Source organism: Carassius auratus, unplaced genomic scaffold (assembly GCF_003368295.1).
Source record: "Carassius auratus strain Wakin unplaced genomic scaffold, ASM336829v1 scaf_tig00215205, whole genome shotgun sequence".
Lineage (NCBI taxonomy): Eukaryota > Metazoa > Chordata > Actinopteri > Cypriniformes > Cyprinidae > Carassius > Carassius auratus.
The window spans coordinates 665,457-686,535 of NW_020527982.1; the positions used below are offsets into that span (position 1 = coordinate 665,457).

The 21,079-nt window shown below is 36.6% G+C and overlaps 2 protein-coding genes across 2 annotated transcripts; both read right to left on the reverse strand.

The window, feature by feature from the left end:
• Positions 1-1,613: 1,613 nt before the first annotated feature.
• Positions 1,614-3,769, reverse strand: LOC113093938 (transcription initiation factor TFIID subunit 10-like). The gene is made up of 5 exons (XM_026259545.1): positions 3,447-3,769; positions 3,119-3,276; positions 2,955-3,019; positions 2,096-2,210; positions 1,614-1,942 (listed from the first exon to the last, which is right to left on the reverse strand). The coding sequence occupies exons 1-5, from the start codon at positions 3,565-3,567 to the stop codon at positions 1,853-1,855; spliced, it is 549 nt and encodes a 182-aa protein (XP_026115330.1). The 5' UTR covers positions 3,568-3,769; the 3' UTR covers positions 1,614-1,852.
• A 606-nt stretch (positions 3,770-4,375) lies between these two features.
• Positions 4,376-19,545, reverse strand: LOC113093985 (EF-hand domain-containing protein D2-like). The gene is made up of 4 exons (XM_026259619.1): positions 18,961-19,545; positions 7,759-7,906; positions 7,476-7,610; positions 4,376-7,272 (listed from the first exon to the last, which is right to left on the reverse strand). The coding sequence occupies exons 1-4, from the start codon at positions 19,242-19,244 to the stop codon at positions 7,141-7,143; spliced, it is 699 nt and encodes a 232-aa protein (XP_026115404.1). The 5' UTR covers positions 19,245-19,545; the 3' UTR covers positions 4,376-7,140.
• Between the last annotated feature and the right edge of the window lie 1,534 nt (positions 19,546-21,079).

A 21,079-nucleotide genomic window follows, 5' to 3' on the forward strand; every position in this document is an offset into this window, starting at 1 on the left:
GAAAATGTTTGAATGATTGTGTTTGACAGGACAAATACAATATGCAAAACACTTAATTTGTGTTTTTACATTTATTCAGTTAGCAAATGCTCCAAGGTGACTTATAAATGAGGAAGGAAGGGCTTATAATTTCTGATAAAGGCTTAATGAAATTATTATTATCTGTGAATTGAATTACATATTCATGTTTCTCATGAGCCTTTACATTCTTCAAAAGAATCTTCCTCGGTGCTCAGAACAGGATTTAAAATGAAATGTCGGTCATTGGCTTATATATGAAGAAACTTCCCCCTTTTTTCTGGAGTATGCAAAGGATTAAGCATTGTTTGTTGGTTTAATTATTATTATTATTCATTTAACAGCTTGTATATTTGTTGTATAGTACAGCTGCGATGGATATAGGACAGTGGGAATGGGATCAGTACGTGACGCAGGCCGGATTTGAACTGTGCCCTCGTGAAAACAGGATTTTTTATTTTATTTTTTGTGCACTAACCACAGCCACTGACACGTTTTTCCTTAGAAAAGGGATTTTTAGTGGGCTAGAGGAGTTTTCTAGGGACTTTGGATGTAGACATTTACGTGTAAAGCATTCATATCAAAAACACAGTGCAGATCCTTGACTAAAATAACACTGAAACTAAAGGTTTTAACTGAGCTACAATGTACCAGTTTTTTTTATCTTCTCAGTGTAGTAACTGAAGTCTTCAAATGAAATAATTTTGTTCATGACTTCATTGACTATTACAAAGTTGTGCCTTTAAAAACAAAAGAATGTTAACCGATGCCACAGATTGATGTCTTAAAGCTGTATTTTCTCTTGTATAATGTCTGATCTGTCATTTCAGCACATTTTTATATTTCATTGCAAAGTACAACATTTTGTTGATAGATTTGCGTTGGTTAGATACACACATTTTCAACTTCCACCTCAGCCTGTGTGTGTCTTGCAAATGACTATGTAATGAAGTTAAACGTGCAATTTAATAAACATGAAAGAGACGTTCACATTTTTTCTTGGGAAATTTCTCTCTAGCCATTTAGATTCAAATCATGTTATATAAATTGTCTGGAAAATATGCAAATCATTTGATAAAAACATAATATTAACACTTAAAAAGTAAATGACATGAATTCAAAGTTGTTGTTTTTTTTTAAATAAGTAATGATGCCATTTTAATTTGACTGAATAGCTTTAATATAACTGTCCTGTCACTCTATTATTGAGCTTTACATCTACATTTAATTTGCCTGTGAGCGCATACAGATGAAATGCTTTAATGCTCCTTTACTAAAGCTAGTACTTAAATATTATTATTAATATGATGTTTGCTGTAGACTGATGGTGTGATGAGCGGTCGATGGCCCGTGCAGCTGTACTACACTGTAGAGAGGGAAACTTGAGAGGAGCTCCAGGTACTATTAATACCACAACACGTTCCAGCTCACGCCTCTTATGGCATGAAACTAAATCCATAAAGCAAAGATGAGAAGTTCAGACAGTGTATGAACTGACGTCACAAATGTAAAAGCAGTGGTTAAACTAAGACTCATTTTTTAAATATCGGAACTCAACAAGCTTCAGTAACAGAAGACGTGTAATTACACAGAACTTAATTACAATGAATTTATTTATACAGGATTTTTACTTACACCAACTAAAGTCACACAGGGTGGTGTAATCAAACAACTTAATCAAACACGCTCAAAGAAAATACAAAAAAAGCTGATAAATCCCTAAAAGCTGTGGGCCAGTGGGCTGATGGTTCCCAGGCTGAAGGATAATGCCTTTAAAGCTCTGATGGGACACACAGCACATTTCCAGCAGTCCATTTCAATGAAGCACTTCCCCTCAAATAAAGTAATGAGGTTTCTTTACATTTATGCCATACTCTGTCATGGCTGGTGTCAGATCTTCCATCGTCAGTGTGTACTTCTTGTCCTGGGAGGTGAGATGAGAACAGTGTGAATGAGAGATATTTACAGCACTTTTTAATTTTTTTTTGTACAAACTATGGCCTGCAGATTAAACATTCATTATCTAGGTTTACTGTAGAACATGTTACTGTACTAATCACAGTTTGTGAACACAAACCTTGGTCTTGTTTCGGGAGCTTCCAGAGGCCGTGCCCTTCATCTTGCAGTGCTGTAGTGCATCATTTGCAATATCTGAGATGAACTTCTGAGACGCCAAAGAGATGAGACGGATTCTGAAAACACAGAGGGATTAAGATGTCAAGGTAAATTCATGATTTCTTTTAAACCCTGATGAGTAAATGATAAAGTTTTCAACACCAGATATTTTTTATTAAGAAATTCAGTGTTTTAATATTGGCCTAATGTATTACCGTACAAACAATGCAATACTCTTCATGAGACATAAATGTGTTATTTAAGCCTGATATCATTGGTATCTTTCCTATAAAAAATAAAAATAAAAAATAAATTCCAGCCGATGAAACCGTAGTAAAAACATTTAAAAGCTAATCAGACTTAGAGCATTTAAAGTGCCAAACAACAAAATTACAGGGCACACTTATAATAACGGTTTAGTCTATATTATTATAGTATTTATTCACATTTTTATACCTTCATGTTTTATTTTAAAGTTTTAGTAATTTTACTATGTGCTTTTGTCATTTTTTAATTGACTTTTATTTCAGTTTTAGATTAAGTAATTTTATTACTTCGACTAAAACAAAATTGTTTCAGTTAGTTCCGAAAACAACATCTCTCATTTTTAAGTTTTTCATCTAATATTATTTCAGAATTGTTTCAATTAACGAAATTATTTTAAATCGCTTTAGTTATAACTAAGTTTATCCTTTTAAAAACTTAGTTTTGTTAAAAAAAAATAATAATGTTTGCTTAAAGAACCTACATTTTACAGACTGTAAACATTTTCTTTGCACCACTACATAATCGCTTTCTGAGAGAACATTGTTCCAACTCACATTCTTGGATCTGATGCTTCAAAACCAGCTCGGTTGAGATAGTATCCTGTGACTGCGTCTGGGATCTGAAACACAGACAGTCTGTTAACAGCACTACTCGCAATCTACCATCGATAAACAAAGAATATACAGTAATACAGTAGTGTAATTACGTGTGGACTGACCGTGGGAGTGTAGTCCTCCAGCTGCATCAGGAAATCGGCCAGCGGTGTGGTTGAGATAACGGGCTTCACGTCTCCATTAGCGATGCTGGTGGGCACATACACCCCGTTTGACACGGCGGAGTCGGATGAAGGGGTCGCCATGGCTGCCGACGTGGGAACTGTGTGTATTATTATATAATGTAATAATAAAGATTACAAATACAATATAGTACAATAGTCTCCATATTTACGAACTAACAGACCAACACTAATGTAGCTAAAGGTTGACAGGCAACAGCAACTCTATGCGCGTTCAAACTGTCAAAACAAACAAACAAAAAACACCCACCATTGCTGCTGCCGACCGCGGGGATGCTGCTGGTGTTTGTGGAGGCGCTGCTCGGGACGCTGCTGCTGCTGGATGCGGCTGCTGCTCCAGTCTGTCCGGTTTGAGGAAGATCCACGTTCATTTTGTCCGGCTTAGCTTGAATATAGCAATAAATTGGGGATATTAGACTAAATATACGCAGTTTAAACTATGGGAAAGTTAACTCGAAAATCATTTATGCAGATAAAACAGCGAAGTCGGGGATCATTCGCTCTTGAGAAGGGAAATATTTACGCTGAATGAGTCACGTGATTAACACTTCCGTGTGCAACCAGTACAAGAGTCCGGAGAACACGTGAACAAAAACTCCTTTCTGGGAACATTTATCTAGGCGTGTTTTATTTCAGAAAATATCAAGCACAAACGTAAAACAGGGTTTGTGTTCAAGTTATATTTTGTAATTTTGATAAATAGAGAAAAACATATTCCATGCGTCGACAAATGAGGCCTTGTAAAACAGCTCCATCTAGTGATGGTATTTTCAATTAGTTATTTGGTTTCATAATGTAGTTTACAAAAGTGTAAAGGTAATTTACAAAACATTAATTTCATAAACTGAGTGCTGAAGTGCACTTTAGTATTCAAATAACCCTGTCGTTTTTGTCACACCTTTTCTGTAAACAGTAGCCTTCAACAAATAATTACTTAGAAAATATTATTGGTTGTTTTTATTTATGTAATTTGTATAATTTTTGTATTATATTTACATTCACTTACAGTGGAGATCAAAATTAGAGAGCAATCTACAATTTATGGGAAGCAATTAGTATAGCAATTTTCATATATTTATATATTCTAATATATACTTTTAATTGCTGATTTCATAAATTGAAGTCTTTTTCATGTTATATGAGTTTGAGGTATGAGACACAACCACAAATAAACAAAAATGTTTCCAAATGAAAAGTATTTTTATTGTCATAAGAATAATTGTACATTTTAGTAAGAAAATCTCAAATAAATGTGCATATTAGAGAAGCCACATATCATAAGCCGACAAGAGTATGATGCCATAACCACGAGACAGCGACAGTAAGGTACAGATAGATGATTCAAGGCCCTCTCAACCACTGTCAAATGAATGGAATGACGAATGAAACAATAAAGCATGCCATGAGATGAAATCATTTTACTACACTGACATTTTTCATCCTCCTGACAAAACATTTCACAGAAAAGTTAAAATAAAAGAAGAATGTTTAAAAATGTGCTTTTTGTGTTATCTGCCTTGGAAGAAGCAGTTTAATACAGTTAATACAGATAAAGCTCTAATGTAATTATTCAATGCAAACATTAATAATAAAAAACAAAAGAATAAATGGGGTTTTACCGATTAATTAGGAGTTATACGTTTTTAAATGTCTTAACATGGCTCAAGTGGTAGAGCATTGCGTTAGCAGCGCAAGGTTGTGGGTTCAATTCCCACGGAACACGTCAGGTAAAAAATGTTACCCTGAATGCACTGTAAGTCACTTTGCATAAAAGCGTCTGCTAAATGCATTCATTTAATTTAAAATTATGGATCAGTGAAATTCAGTCTAAATTCTAATTAGCTGTTCTCATATTAATTAAAGATGGATTTCAGACAATTTTACAGTGGAATGTTGCACTAAAATAAGCTTAACAGTATAGAATGTGAAATCATTTGGCACGACGAGAATGGAACAGTTCAAATTTCTCAAAAGGAAATGACAGAATGGTTTATGGTTTCTAAAAAAACAACAGTTGTTTGATTGGGGTCATCAGACAACGACTCATTCACCAATCAATAACATTAACACTACAACATTCACCCCTTAGCCAATATTTAAAATACCTGTAAATCGAACAGTAGATAACAAAAGAAAATAAGAAGATGTGGACGGCTGGAAAGATCGGAAGACAAATATTTAAACACCTATTGTTTGAATTTCCACAGAACTAGTTCGCAAACAAGTACGTTAACCAGTGACCCGGAACACAAAAACAAGGAACAATGTGAAGCATAGCAATTGCCATCAGTATTGTCTCCATTATAAAAAAAGGTATTTTGCCTTTACTGATTAGATTGTAATGGAAAAACCCAAGGAATATCAGATATACAGAGAACCGAAGGGAGACAAGATTGTAAGCAACAAATTTCATATTGAGAAAATAAGAATGTTTCTTTCCACAAGACCCCTTTCCATACAAAACTAAAATTATTTTCAATTTTCATAACAGGAAAATATAGATTTGTCTTTATACATATAATCTGTTACCTTTGCCACAGTGTACTGTATGTCACATGACCATAAAACATTGTATTCATTACACTTTTGGATGATTTAATTCCCTCATTTTTCAGAAGATGTGAGAGTAAACGATGAAGCCCATTCTATTTTTAAAACTAAATACTTAAAAATTAGATCCTAGTCAGACACATTGACATTAATCTCATCTTGATGTTGGAATACATGCTCTGGGCTGGCTCTACAGAAAAGCCATGCATATTTCATTAGCAAATTATGTCTTATTTCTATGCATGAAACATTTGCTTTCACCTTGTCTCATGCAGCATGGGCTGCTGTGCAAATGCTTGTAATATTGGTCATAATTTGATTAATATAATGCACTCCAGACACTGACGGAGTTAGTTAACTCTTTAAGGGAAAGTTCACCCCAAATAATTTACTCACCCACATGTTGTTCCAAACATGCATGAATTTCACTTTTCTGCGAAACACCAAAGAATAAGAAAGTTACACAGGTTTGGAAAGACACAAAGGTGAGTAAATGATTTTAGGGGGAAATATCCCTTTTTAAATAAAAGCTGAGGAGGTGGATTTGATGCCTCATATGTACCACATTTAACACTGGACACCTTAAAGACTAAAGGGAACCATGAAGGAAAGACAACACCGTGACCATGCAAGAAAATACAAAAAAAATAACACTCAACAAACACTAACACAATCATCACCACACATGCACATACAGCCAAAACCACTTCTCCATCTCTCTCTCTGCTCAGTAAAAATATAGGTTATTTTAATGCTCTTAATATTTAACGTATCTGTGAATGAGAGCAGGGGTCTGGTGTATACTAATGCTCATCCTCTCGTGTTCAAATGGTCAGCAATCAAAGTATAATTAGTCACGGGACAGTGAAAAGCATTTCCTAGTTAAACAGGAAATGATGTTTTGCATTAGTGCAATAGCCCCTGATATGAATGGACTAGATATGGCATACTGAGAGTACTAATTGATTAAAAATAACTTTTAAAATGTTAGATTTTAATCTACTGAATCATCAACGAGAACAAGACAAAATGCCATTCAAGCGAAAACAAAACTGACGCAATGATGGGGGGAATGAACTACAGTAAATATATACACATGCGACTGAAACAGAACAAATCCAATCCAGTGTATTGAGATCAGTGTCTGGCTTCACATTTAAAATAAGCCTGAGAGTGAGCGTGAGAGAACCAGGCAACGGTAAAACAGACGATTTCAACACTGACATCCACTCATGAGTACGAACTACACAAGTGTCCCTCTCTCAGGAAGATGAATCTGCATGGTTCTCGGAGCATTTCACAGCCTTGCATAGTATCTCTGATTTAGGGGACTCTGATAACAGACAGACGGACAGAAGTGGATGAGTAAATCGAGGCTGTCGAGGTGGATGAGGCTATTTGAAGGCTGATTTTAGCTCTTTGAAAGCAGCTTGTCTTTGTTTCCTCTCCTCCGCCTGGCGCTTCTTATCTTCCTGCTCCTGGCGGATTTCCGCCTCAAACCGGTTTGATTCATTAATGGCCTGCACCTGTCAGAAAAAAATAATTTTTTAGTTGAATTTCCTTATTGATGGCATTCAATGCAACCTATCTAGTCAGGAAATTATTGAAACACAGAGCTGTCATAGACTAAAATGGGTTTAAACATATGAATGAATATGCTGATGGTTGAAAATTATGATTTATTTCACTGGTGAAAAAAAAAAAAGTATTAAATGTCACGATTCTTTACTTTTGCCTCGAAGAATGATTTGGCTCCCTTCACTCCCTCAGTAGACACATCAATCTCTGACAAACGTGCCAAGACATGAAGCCCACTGTCCTCCGCCAGCTCTCCTGCTGCTGCTTTTCTGAAGATAAGGAGAAACTAGAGAGAGAGAGGAAAGAATTTAAGTGATTAATGGGGGAATAGAAGTAGTTTCCTGTTAAGTTCACAGCTCTTAATTATGGATTTCATTTCTGTGAAATACAGCCAAATCTACAAACTAAGTATTTCAACATACTGAAGCATTTACCTCTCTAAAGCTGAGTTTGCCATCCAAGTCCTCATCTACTTCTTTGATCATGTTCTTCAGGCCCAGGTGAGTCTGAGGGGCACCGAGTTTCTCCATCATCAGCTTCAGCTCCATCAGATCGATGAAGTTATCTTTCTCGGAATCATACCTACACACCCACAGACAAACAAGCAACCAAGTTATTAAAGTAGAAATATCATGGAAAACAGGACTTCTTTTGAAATAAATGTCCCTGAAAACATTTCCACCCATCTCATCACGGGCTATATTGCTGCAATGTCTCATGTGATCAACAGAGGGTAGTGCGGATGCTAGCAGGAATACCTTATCAACACTATTGTAACATCTTTTACTTAATATACCAACTGTCTGTAGCTAATGAATACATTTCTGTAAAAGTGTTTTCACTACTTTAATCTGGGAAGATACTACATTTAATTTAATCTGAATGAAAACGTATGTGATGGACAAATGTACAGCCAATTTATTCATTTGGTTGTACAGATCAAAATTTTTGTCCTCTGGAAATATTTTGCAAAGACATTCTCAGCGTACTGGAGGTGGCTGATTTATCTAAACCAGTGGTAGTCAGTCTTTGTCACTTTGTCTTTACCCAAGACAATATTTGACGGCCCTTCAATCTCAGCTGATATGCACCTCTGGTACTACTTCGGTTTTAAGAAAATTAAAACAAATCTTAATGTAATTGAAGTAATCTAAATGTTGTACATCTTTATTATTTATTATAATGAATATGGTTTATATAACCATTAAATAATTTCAAAATTTACTGAGAAATCACTGGAAGTTTGCTGAGAACCACTGATCTACACCAAGGTAGACACCAGCTAAAATCTTTTTTTTCATTTGTGAACAATGAATCATGGCATCTGCCCTGAGTAAAGTGCATTATGCTTTGAAACATACAGGAATTAATTAAGCAGACTTCCCAGCATCAATATCATTATTCAAAGCTCAAGTGTCCATTCACCCATTTATTATACCCACTGCAGTCTGACATCTTCTCATCACTAATCCAAAGGCCAAGTGTTTGATTTCAAGGTCACAAAATCTCTCAAATGACCTCTTCATGCTGTGGCATCTGCCACATCAGGCTAACCTTGATCACAGCGCTCTGAAATGCTGTTTGACGAGGGACTGCTGTTGTGGGGCATCGGAGCTACTGTAAGGGTCATGTTTCTCTGTAGATGCTGCTATCCTGTGTTCGGGTGAGGATTACAGTACAGCAGTTGTTTATCATACTAATGTGTTTTCAGTGCAAGCAAGACTGAGGTGGCTGTTTGTTTTTTAAAGGCAAAATCAGATCACTTGAGAAAATGGGCAGCTAATGTCCACAGTGATTTCAAATCAATGATTTACTTCTGCATATGGCTAGTCTGTTTAAAGTTGTAGTCCATAACTTTTTTTTGGTTAAAAATGATCCAAAATTAATAAGTCCATAAACAGACAGTGCTTAAAACTAACCAATCTTAATTTAGCCCGATTCACAATGGTAAACTTATAGTAATGTTTTCTAATTTGAGTGGTACATGTAGGTTTTCGCGGGAAATTCAAGCATGCTGACACTTTTTTACGTCACGTCTGTAAACATAAAGTTGTCCCAGCTAGCAGGCTATCGCATGTGAGGATCCTGCGGGTGGTGGATCGTTTATAATCTTTTCTCACAGCAGCTAGAATAATTCATTTTAACATTCTGATGGCGGATTGTAATCCAGAAAGGATTATGCGTTTATGAAACACATGTGAATGAAATTAAATTATATTCCAGTTTTAAATGTGCTTCTGATTACAAAAAGGTCTGTGTTTAAAGACAACCAGTTTAAAGAGAGCATAATTTACTTTTTGGGTTAAAAGAATTCCTTAATATGAAATTTGAATGGTATGACAATTAGAGATTAGACTGTAAAGAAATTGAAATCTACATACTCATAGCAACGCAATGCTGATGTTGTTAACATGAACAATTTGAGAATAAAGTTGAACAATAATAATAATTTGCATGGTTTGAGGTGATATGAGCTAACCGATCTTTAGATTAAATCACCATTGGTAGCGCAATTTATTTTAATAACTTTTTCCTCGGTTGGTCAGAACAAACATGGCAGACTTGTTACTTGTGTGTTAAGATGACAATAATCTGGTGAAAATTCTTATTTAAATCCACCATGTTTAATTATGCAGTCAAACCTCAATGCCTGAAATCACATGCTTATACTTCTGAAAGACGCCTAGTGCTGCACAATGACCCAGATTTGTGAAAGATTAACACCATTCTTAAGCTTTCACAGTTTTTTCCATTTTATTGTCATCAGTCAAGCTGAATCACTGTGCCAAGTGGTGTCACTTCCTCTCAATCATGCTCAACACAGGTTTTTTGCCTGAACATGGTGAATTATGACTTATGATCTCCTGGTTTAATCAATAAATTCTCTTTTAGACAGAAATGTAAAGCGGAATTTGCAGAAATGTATTTTGCATCAACAAAATTCAGATTTTGTTTTTATAATAAATTCATACTTTTATTCAGCAAGGATGCATTTGATTGGTTGAAACACTGTAAAGACGAGAGTAAAATCAAGATAAGCGGTTTAAAAAAAGTATTGAGAGTTTCTGACTATCTGACTCCGTCTACTCTTATCTGTGGGGTTTGAGATATTTCGCAGATTATGAAAAGCTCTCAAGTGCTAAAAACCCAACACAATTTTTCTCATAAACAGAAAATGCAACAGTTCAGTTGGTTGCAACAATCAGGGACATGCATTTCAGCCTTATTTTTACCAAATACAGCTGACATAATAATGTTACCGTCTATATGGAAAGCAAAGCAGTTGCTGCCAGAAAAGCTGAAATAAAGAAATGTTGCCCTTTTTTTCACCATTCACTTGAGGAAGATCACGTTTTTGCCCAAATAAGTCTTTGAACACTTTACACAGCAGATGACTGAGGAAGCAAATGCAATCAGCACTTCCTTGTGATAACCAAGAGAAGTAGAGTCAAAGCCTTGAGCTGATACGGACTTCCTTCTGCCTTAGCAGAAAGGGTTGACTCATCTGATTGACTTTACTGATAGAGGAGATAATTTGGTTCATATTGTTGGAACAAAATCAAGTTTGTTAAGTAATTAAAAAGAAAGACAAAAGAAGGAGCAAGAAAGCTAGTTTGTAACTACATTTTTGCTCCATGTATTTAAAAAGTCCTCTTTATCCAGTTATCCACTTTCAACAACTCTTGAAAGAGTTTACCATGCAAGTCTGAATTTAAATGAAAGTTACGTTTTTTTTTTTTGTTTTTTTCTTTTATAATTAAAGGTGTAACATTTGTCCTGTGCAGTCTCGGGGGACTTCAGTTAATAAGGATTTAGCTGCGATCCGGTCTACCCCTGACGATGGACACACGTGTACTGAATCTATGCTGCTTACTTTTAGGAAACTTGACACACTGTAGGAAAACAAGAGAAATTATGAGAAACAGGAAATAAGTAAATAGCCTAATGAGAGCCTCGATCTGCTACTTCAGCACTGACCCCCAGAAAAACTCACTAGCTCCAAATCCTTCTTGAAATTCATTCACAAACGATTTGTCCAAAACGAACACTTACAGTCACCCAAGAGCAGAAATATGACTTTAATAATTTTTTTTTTTTTTAAACAGGCAAGCTACTGGACACTTCAAAACATTGACATTATCATCAGTTCTTCAGCAAGACAAAGTCATGCAATACACAATATAGTGGAATAAGTCCTGCCTTCTATAATAGAGCCTGTTTAAAGCCAATTATTGAGACAATCTTCAATTGGTAAGTAATCATGTCACTGCAGCTGCCATTAGAAGTTCTGGTTCCCTTAGAGACTGATAGTGTCTGTGACACATGCTTAAGACTATTTGAGCATAGGAAATAACATGTATGGGACAGTTCATGTCAGATTTGGTTGTCGTTTCAAAATAGATTTTTAAATGCAAGTTCTGGCAAGCAGTTTTTGAGAGATTGGGATTGGAAAGTTCTTCTTGTGTACTTGTCTGAAACAGCTGCCTGTATTATATCAGCAGTAGCTATAGGCATGATGCATATAGCTACAATAAGTATGTATCTTGGCATCTTTAAAAACTTAATGAATGATGCTGTACACTATATCTCTAAAAGCTTCTGGTAGATCTGAATGAAGCAAAGTTTAAATGGGGCTGATTTTAGAAGTGAATAACCTTTTAGTGAAACGGTCAATGCTGATAGCTAAAATACCACCACTTAAATTAATGCAGACTGTTACTCAAACCAACCATTAAATGTATTGTGAATAATGGACTTTAAAAGCAACTGTTTGTCAGAATGTGAGGCATGTAACAGGATTTAAGATTAAGCAACTGCCTGAATTGACTAAAATGCTGCCTGATGCCAGCCTAAATACACATTTATCTGAACAGACACCCTGTAATGCATGCCTATAGCTACTGCTGATTTAATGCTGAAAATTAAAATCAACGTGAAATGATGCCTTGGAGCTAAAATTAGACAACAGTATTCCAGGATGCAGCTCAATGTTATCTGAAGGACAGTAATGTGTCAGCATAGCATTTTCTCATTTCTCATGATTTTTTTGACCATGATGTGCTGATAAACAAGAATCTTCACACTGAACTCTGACGCATGAGGAGTGACAAACCAACTCTTTTTCCTCCTCCTGTCATTTGCTCCCTCCCTTTCCTATCTCTTCCTGCCAATCTCCTTAATCCCAGGTAGCCAAGCAACAGCTAACAGGAGAAGTCACGGGAAAACCCTCACAAACACGTGATCAATTCAGAGTACATTCTTCACAAAGGTCCGGCGTAACAGAAGTGAACGATCAGGAACAAACACTAAAAATCTGGTGTTCGTGCATTTCACATCCATTAGGCATCTTTGTAGCATGTGTTTGATGACAATTACATTTTTCATTTCATGAGATGGGACAGGATGAGGGAATGATCCGGAGAGGGAGGGAGAGAGAGAGAGAGAGAGAGAGAGAGAGAGAGAGGGAGAGAGACAAAAAAAGCAAGTCTAAACATTAGAACAAGAATGAAATCGAGGTCAATTCCATTGACAGATTATTGGAGAACTTCTCTGTACTATCAGGCACAAAACCTGATGAGCAAATCAGAACCTAACAGCCTACACAAATCATTCCTAAAAGACTGTAACCTATGAAAGAGATCTACAAACTCTTTTCTGTAAAGGAACCAGGTGGTTCATGTTCTTGTGTGAGACTTTTGGACAAAAGATAGTCGAAACCATGCCAAATGCTTACCTTTTCATTATTTATAAAAATTAAGTGAAATACATTACTCAAAAAAGATCATTGTCAGAGAATAAACGGTCAGTTTCCACTTTTTTAAAGACACTTTGTTTTTCATATATTCAATCCAGCTCGCAGCACGTATAAAGATGAGATGCTAAATGTATGAAGCTTTAAGCTGGATCCATTATTATCCACCCAGTCTACAGATGATATTAACAACAAAAAAATGAAGCATTCTCAGAGATGAGTCACAGCAATGCAGTACGACTTAACATTTCCTAAGAAAAGTCAATCCAAAGAAAAAGGTAAACCAACTGAACAAGGCTTTGAATGTTTTTCATATTAATTTTTATATGCAAGCCTGTTACAGTTCCTATCTACAGATCACTTGGACTGCCTTTACAAAAACTGATGAATAAATGAGATGTTGTGTCCTTTTTGAGTCCAACAATACTTGATGAAGGTGGCCTCATGAAACGTCCACAGTGATTTTATTACTATTAATATATTAAAATCAAATTCACATTTTTTTTATATCTGGATTGCAAAACATAATAAATATTATATAATAATAATAATAATATCATAATATTAAATATTATTAATATTTAAAATCTTAATATAAACCAAATGTTATAAATGTTCATTTTATGAAATGCATTGATTCAATAAATCATTATACATGTTTCATTATACAAGTTATTAAAATATTTTGTGATTAAAACAAAAGCGAGTCACAGATGCATGCACATAGACTTTTCACACTGTGTGAAGGTGATCCTGGGTTATCTTGGGTCATGTTTCACATTTCATGCTGGGTTAACATTCTTATTTCAGTGTTTTTCTTCAGTTAACACATTTACTGTTGCTGCTTGACATTTTTAACAATTTCCCATAAATATTTTTTTTTGAGGTAAACACTGATGCAGTTTCTGCACAACTGTATGCCATGCGTGTAATGCAGCAATAAACTGCATTCTCCGCTGCTGTAGCTAATGATCACAGGCAGCACTAACCTCGATCTACTGGGATTATAGACCAGGTGACTAAACATTAGTCCTAAGCAGAATCCTTCACGGATCAGCCAATGGCCACACAATCCCAGAGGTTATTTATAGTGAGCAGAGAGTTCAAAGCATGAACATAAAATGCCACAAACAGAAATAACAGGGAGTAAAGGCTTGGTGGAATGAGAACTAAAAGAGGAGATTTTATAGTGCTGAGGTTACATATGGCCTTTCTGGAAACACAACAATATAATACACTTCAAACTGCCTACATGAGTCATTATGAGCATGTGATGATTGTGTGTGAATGCCAAATAAGTGTATGCATTTCAATAAAACTCGCACCTACACAACCATTGGCAGCTTTTGAAGAAAAGACGTCCCTTGTGCAATATGCATCAGTCTTTTATACTCCAAATCTCTATTAAATTTCTCTTTCAAAGGATGGCAAAGCTACATAAAAACAATACATTAGGGAACCTAATTAAATATCCAACGCAAGACAGTCTATCAGTTTTAAATTTATTAAGTGAGCATCTTATTTGCTGAGACAGCATGTATTGATTGGCTTCCTTTTCTCTCTTAACTTCGTCTTGTCCTCTTAGGTCACTGTGTCAGTTAAATTTGGCAAAACGCAGAAGCTTTTGTGGATAAAATCCTTGGCTGTATTAACTTTCAGTGCATCTACAACATTTTAGAAGCACAACAACATCCTGAACTGTGCTCAGGGGCTCTTTAAACACGCAGGACTTTCAGAGATGAGGAATACGGGTGATTCAGAGAATAATCACGTCATTCTGCTTTCTGAAGGGAGAAAGACATAATCATTTAAAGACTTTGCAAATGTATGCGCTGGAGATAAAAGTGTGCACTACATTCTGCTAGAATACATTATAGGCTATATTACCACAGTGAACTAAAACTCCTGTGGGGACATACCCAGTGGCCCGCAGATATGTTATGGCTCACGTTGAAATATTCCTTAATGTGCTCGATGTTATCTTCTCTGAGAAATATGGCCCAGAGAAAAATGCACAAGGAAAAAGAGGGCAGGCAGAAAGAGGAAGAGCGCAGAGTTTATCTTCTGTTTCCCTTATAGTCGACTCTGCAGGAATCCTCCTCACAGGACTAAAGCCCCTCGCTCATATGTAGGCACAGCATGGGACCTGTACACATTATCAATCAGCCAATTAGGCTGTGCTGTCATTCACATGACCAGAGACTGGCAGGGGGGATAAGAGGGGTTGGATTTCATCTGCTGGTGACCAAGATGTCTAATATCAGAAACTCCAATTCAAGACTATTATGCATGGTTTGAGTGATCACTTGCTATCCATATTAAATAAAGATGCCTGATAATGGGGGAAAAATAATAAATATGGTACAGTGCTATTAAATTATATATATATAATTTTTTTTTAATGATTGTATGACAGCAAATGGGGCAGTTAGCATTTAATTAAATTAAATCAATTAAATATGCAATATTATCCTATACATTTCAATATCAACTAATGCTAATAAATGAATAAAAATTAAAAAAAAATCTTAATATCAGTCAATAACCAATATGGTCCTGATGTACTGTGCATCCCTAGTAACCAGCAATTTTAGCCAGATGTGGGTTTTATTTCTGTATCGAAAAAAAGTTTCTTGGTAAGGTGCAAGTTCAAAAGACATATTCTGACACAAATTAATTCCTCTTATGAACAATTGTCAGTGCTAAATCTGCATCTGCTCAAAATCAATCTTATTTTAACTGCAGGCTAAGCCCAGGGTCATGTTCTTCTGTAAACTCTGTTGGTGTTGGCCACTGAAAAGAGCAGCAAACAAATGTTTCAGGTTCAATTGTTTATACCTTTAAACAAAGCATGTGTCCCCAACAGCACTGTTCCTCCAAATAGTGTAGTGTACTTAGCCATCTGTGAACAACACATGCATTTATATGCATTTTTTTTCCATTTACCACAAATATGTGTCCCTGGACCACAAAACCAATCTTAAGTCGCTGTATATTTGAAGCAATAGGCACAAATACATTATATGGGTCAAAATTGAGTAGTAATATGCATTGCTAAGAACTTCATTTGGACAACTTTAAAGGTGATTTTTCTCAGTATTTAGATTTTTTTGCACCCACAGATTCCAGGTTTTCAAATAGTTGCATCTCGGCCAAATACCAAACCATACACCAATGGAAAGCTTATTTATTCAGCTTTCGGATGATGTATAAATCTCAACTTCAAAAAATTGACACTTAAGACTGGTTTTGTGGTCTAGGGTCACATATGTTAAACCTCTGGGATAGGGCCTTTTAATCTGATAGAAAAGAAAATATTAAAATCACTACCTATAACAATCATACCATTAAAGTTAAATGACTTATGCAAAGTTTTATCAGTTTCATATTAATCTTCCCTACAAAACCACCCAGAAATGATGGTTTGAATGTTGGTCCTGAATCTAAAGTTTTGAATCCCAAACAGTGGCCTGAGGGTAAGTCAAAGCCTGCATTCCTCTTATCAGCTGGACTATAATTATAAACACACACTTAACTCAAGTACATAAGGGGTTCTAGCAGACCAATCACAATGCTTGTGGTCCATTTAGAATTGACGCATAGATTTTTGGAGAGGTGCATGTAATGGAGAGCGTCTATGCGTAGGCTACGGCGTAGGTCCGACAAAGAAGTAAAAATCACCCTTAAGACTGCAACATTTGCTGCAACTGAAGCTTTAGAGTGTTTATTGGGTTCTAAATGTGCCTACGTGAAGCAAAGTTAATAATATCAGCTTTGGTTTGGAGGGTCACAGTTATGAGACAATCAATCAATGAGTTCTTATGATTGCTTCATACAGGGATATAAAGCGTTCCTTATCTGCCTCCTCACCGCCCATGTCTCATCTTTGTTTCCTTATCAACATTCAGGGCTTCAGGCAAAGGCACAAACAGCCATTATAGAGCTGGAAAATAATAAATCAACTGCAGTGCACAATTCTTTGTTGCTGAAACCGGCATGGACGTAAACAACATGGAGAAGTAATTAAACTGCATGTTAACTTACAAACCCCTTGTCTTATAAATTCTTAACAGGGAATAGATCATGAAAAACTCTAGCTAATGATTAACTTGTGAAGTAGAAACAGTTGCTTTGTTTTCTCCAAAACAAAGAGAGCTATCCACACTTCACACTCTCCTAAGGAAGAAACCACCTCACCTGTCTCATTCAGCCCAGTTAATGCCATGGGCAACACCATCAAAGAGACTGATTGAAACTAGTGCTACATCTCACCCTGGGCGAGGTCTTGTGACTCCCAGGCACGTCGAGTGAACTTCACAAAAGACTAATTTACAGAATAAAAAGAAAAGACGATACTCTGAAACAATAGTCTTCACACGCTAATTCAGACGAAGAAAAAATTCAAGCAAGCCATTAACTACTTTTGTAACGCCCATGTGGTTATCTAAAGATAACAAAACTATTGTGATAGACTGGTCTCACATCTATTTTGCAGCAACATGAGATGAAAAGGTGAAACAGTGACGGAACTAACTGTTCTCTAGTGCAGATGATTAATAATGGATTATTTAAATCATCCATTTTCTCGCTCTCAAATTGTATCAAACCTGTACGAGTTTCTTTATTCTGTGAAACGTCGAAAATAAAATATTTTAAATGATGTTTCAAATCTTTCTGTTCATATAATGAAAGTCCAAAGTCTGTTTTGGACAATGATGACTTTCAGTGTATGGACAAAAAAATATATCGAGTCAAATTTTCAAAATATCTTCCTTATTGTTCCATAGAAGAAAATAGAAAAAAACGGCACATATCAAAATTACTAACAATTAGACTAAAATTAAAATGTATGTATAATTCATTATAATTGGGCCATTTTTCCCATTAATCTCAATGGCAAAAGTCCCTAACCCTAAATAACACTAAAATAACAAGAACAAGAATCTGTGAAAAATATAACATTCTGTTAAATGAAATTCATTTGTGAAGTTACAAAAAATGCACAGGCCAACTCATCTATATGCAAAGGGCTTCTCAGACAGATTTGGGCGGCCTGTTTTGGCTAATTCACAACAATGGTAGCCTTGTTTGATAGCAGAAATGGGGAGAGGAACGCATCACTTCCTCAGAGCACTAGTTTCTCAACCAGGCCCCCTTTCCCACATGGTTCAGGGCTGTGTGAAACCGACCCTACAGTCACAGCCACAGACCGATCGCCCCACCACAGAGAGCACAGGGGACACATTCTTGCAGAGACTCTCACGAAGATTCGGCTCCCCATACCTCCTCCCACTCCTAGCTTTCAGCTCAGAGAAGTTTGTTTCTGTCAGTGAAACTAGCCTGACATAAAAGACCCCGGCCCTGCTAACCCTGTATGCAGCAGACAGCATTTAGAAAAGCTCTGAGAGTAGTTTTGGATAAAGGCAGTCTCACTAAGAATCTGGCAACAGAACTGTCATACTGGGCAGCCTAGACTCCACGACATGCCTCTCGATTAGATGCACAATAAAACCTGAACATGACCAAAGGGACTTTCTCAACCCATGGTTCAAAGTCCTACATATATCTGTGTGTGAATGCATGTGGAATAAATAATAAAGACTTGGGTGGGGATGAGCTTATGGCTTATCTTTCTTAAATGTATGAACAAAACAACGAAGTAGTTGTGAATTAAGTGTCACAGACTATAAACTAGTTTAAACATTCAGCGCAATTTTAATAGGACCGAAATATGAGTATATAGCCCTTGATAAATGCATAATAAATAAACAAGGCTGAAGAATAAACTTTAAAGAGACAGACAGACAGATGATTATGTTGGGAGGACATGCACACGTGTTGTATCTGCAGCAGCAGAGGATGACAGCTGGTATGAGCTACTTACTGTTTGAACATCTTCTCCATGTCTTTGATCTGCTTCCTCGAGAACTCCTTGAACTCGGTGTAGGGGTTGAACACCTTCATGCTGGGCTGCTGGTGTTCACCGACTCCCTCGTTCAGCTCCCCGCGCCGCTGCAGGATTGCCCCCAGCTCGGAGTCCGCGCTGGCCGTGGCCGCTTTCTCGTGCGCTCCGTTCTCGTGAGCCTCGTCAAGGGCCACCGGCTCGTGCGCGCCATCCTCGATCTGCAGCCTGCGGTTCAGCTTCGATGACAGCTCGTCCGTTGCCATTTCGCCGCCTTCTGAAATCGAACTGCTATCTACGGAGAAAATACAGTGGGGAAACACGCAGAATGCTGCAAAGAGCAAAGTCCATATAAAGGTTCAGCGCGTAAAATCCAGATTCAGTGAAGTTTTTGGTTAAATATGTTTTAAAATGCAAATCATCCGACTTATATCGGTGTGAAGCGATACGCGGCTGTAAGCTAGTGACTCAAACCGACAGCGCTCGTGCGTGACTACGCCTCCGTGATCGTGATCGCTGACGGTGAAATAAGCTCGTGCGTGTGATGGACACAAAACCGCTTCACTACGCCACGCCTTTTAAAGAGACGCGCCGGACACAAAAGACCACTTATCATATACGAAACCTTAAACTGTGATACCATTTGTTATTACACAACAATCTTTTGTGTGTCTCCTTATACCTGACACACCCACTTCAGGTTTTGCAGGCTCCACTAATGAGTTGAATCAAGTGTGATAATCGAGGGAGACATACAAAATGTGCAGGGCAAAATGTGATCATGCATTCTTGCTTATTTATTTATTTGTTTATTTATTTATTTATTGCCGGTACTTAAGTACTTTAAGTAGCCTACTTTAAATTGAACTCACTTATTATATGTCGTGACTAAATGTTGACAGTTAATGATGTACCTAGGAATTATCTTGAAATCTCTCTTATTTTCTCTTATTTAAGTTATTCCTGTATAAAGCTCCGGAGCAGTGCATCTCCGGAGAATTCCACTGAATTTCCACAGAACGCTCTACATTCACTAAATTGTACTCATTCATCACCTCTTGCTTGTACACATTTGGTTTATTTTCTTTTCATTAAATTATTCATATCTGTCCTAATCTGTGTTTTCAATAAGCATACTACTATAGCTTGAGCTGCATGGCACTGTGTTTAAATCTGTTCCACATAATTAATCAGATCTTTCCTTAAAATCAGAGCTGAAAACTCCTAGCAGATCTAAACTGATGTGTTAATGTGGGTATATAGTCCTATGTGCTGCCAGTTTAGAAGGTGTTAGTATGTGAGATATCAGCATAAAATCTGAAGCCATCAGCTGAGTGACTAAAGGCTGATTCATGAAACAGGAAGCCACACACGCACACGCAACAACACACACACACACAAACGAACATTATACACACATCTGTCTCATCTGAGACATCCCCTCTAGTGATAGAGGAGGGGCTGGACTCACTACCTGTGTTCTCTCCTTTTATGCACAAAATAGAAAGAAACAGGATTTCACCAGTGAGAGAAAGGAGTGTTTTGTTCATCACACCTCTCTTGAGAAGCTAATGTGATCTGGCATGCCGTAATACCACAGCACACTGAAAATATTTCCTTCATGTTGTGTGCATGGTGAAAACCCAGTATGCATTAAAAGGGCCAGTAGGCTACTCGTGGTTCCAGATGGCTTTATAAACAATTGAGCATCATGCTAGTCTGTGTGAACTGTTTGAATCTGGTTCTTGGATAGACGCCCAAACTCATAACAAACTAGCTTCTTTGTGTGAGAATAGAAACAGGAAACCATGCATGGGGGACTTTGATTAAAAAGGGAAATAGGCAATTATCCAGCATAAATGTGTAGCCTGTTGTTATAAAATATAATATTATGTTTTATCTAAAGTAGTAGATTATTTCAAATCTCTTTGCAAAACTATACATAAATGTATTGCCCGAATCAAACAACAAACACAATTTTCTATGCATTCTGAAATGTATCAGACTGCAATTCATGGTGCATCAAAAACAAAGAAAAAAAAGAAAGCGGTCTCATCAGTTTTTAAGTTGACATGATACATTTTTATTTTTTTATTTTATT

Bases quoted from the DNA above. Each gene is read 5' to 3' on its own strand.
- LOC113093938 (XM_026259545.1), bottom strand. From the start codon at position 3,567: ATGAACGTGGATCTTCCTCAAACCGGACAGACTGGAGCAGCAGCCGCA. The intron at 3,020-3,118 runs GTCAGTCCACAC...TCTGTGTTTCAG, and splicing joins TGGAGGACTACACTCCCACG to ATCCCAGACGCAGTCACAGG. The intron at 1,943-2,095 runs GTTTGTGTTCAC...CTCACCTCCCAG, and splicing joins GCTCCCGAAACAAGACCAAG to GACAAGAAGTACACACTGAC.
- LOC113093985 (XM_026259619.1), bottom strand. From the start codon at position 19,244: ATGGCAACGGACGAGCTGTCATCGAAGCTGAACCGCAGGCTGCAGATC. The intron at 7,611-7,758 runs GTAAATGCTTCA...CTCTCTCTCTAG, and splicing joins GCAAACTCAGCTTTAGAGAG to TTTCTCCTTATCTTCAGAAA. The intron at 7,273-7,475 runs GTAAAGAATCGT...TTTTTCTGACAG, and splicing joins AATCATTCTTCGAGGCAAAA to GTGCAGGCCATTAATGAATC.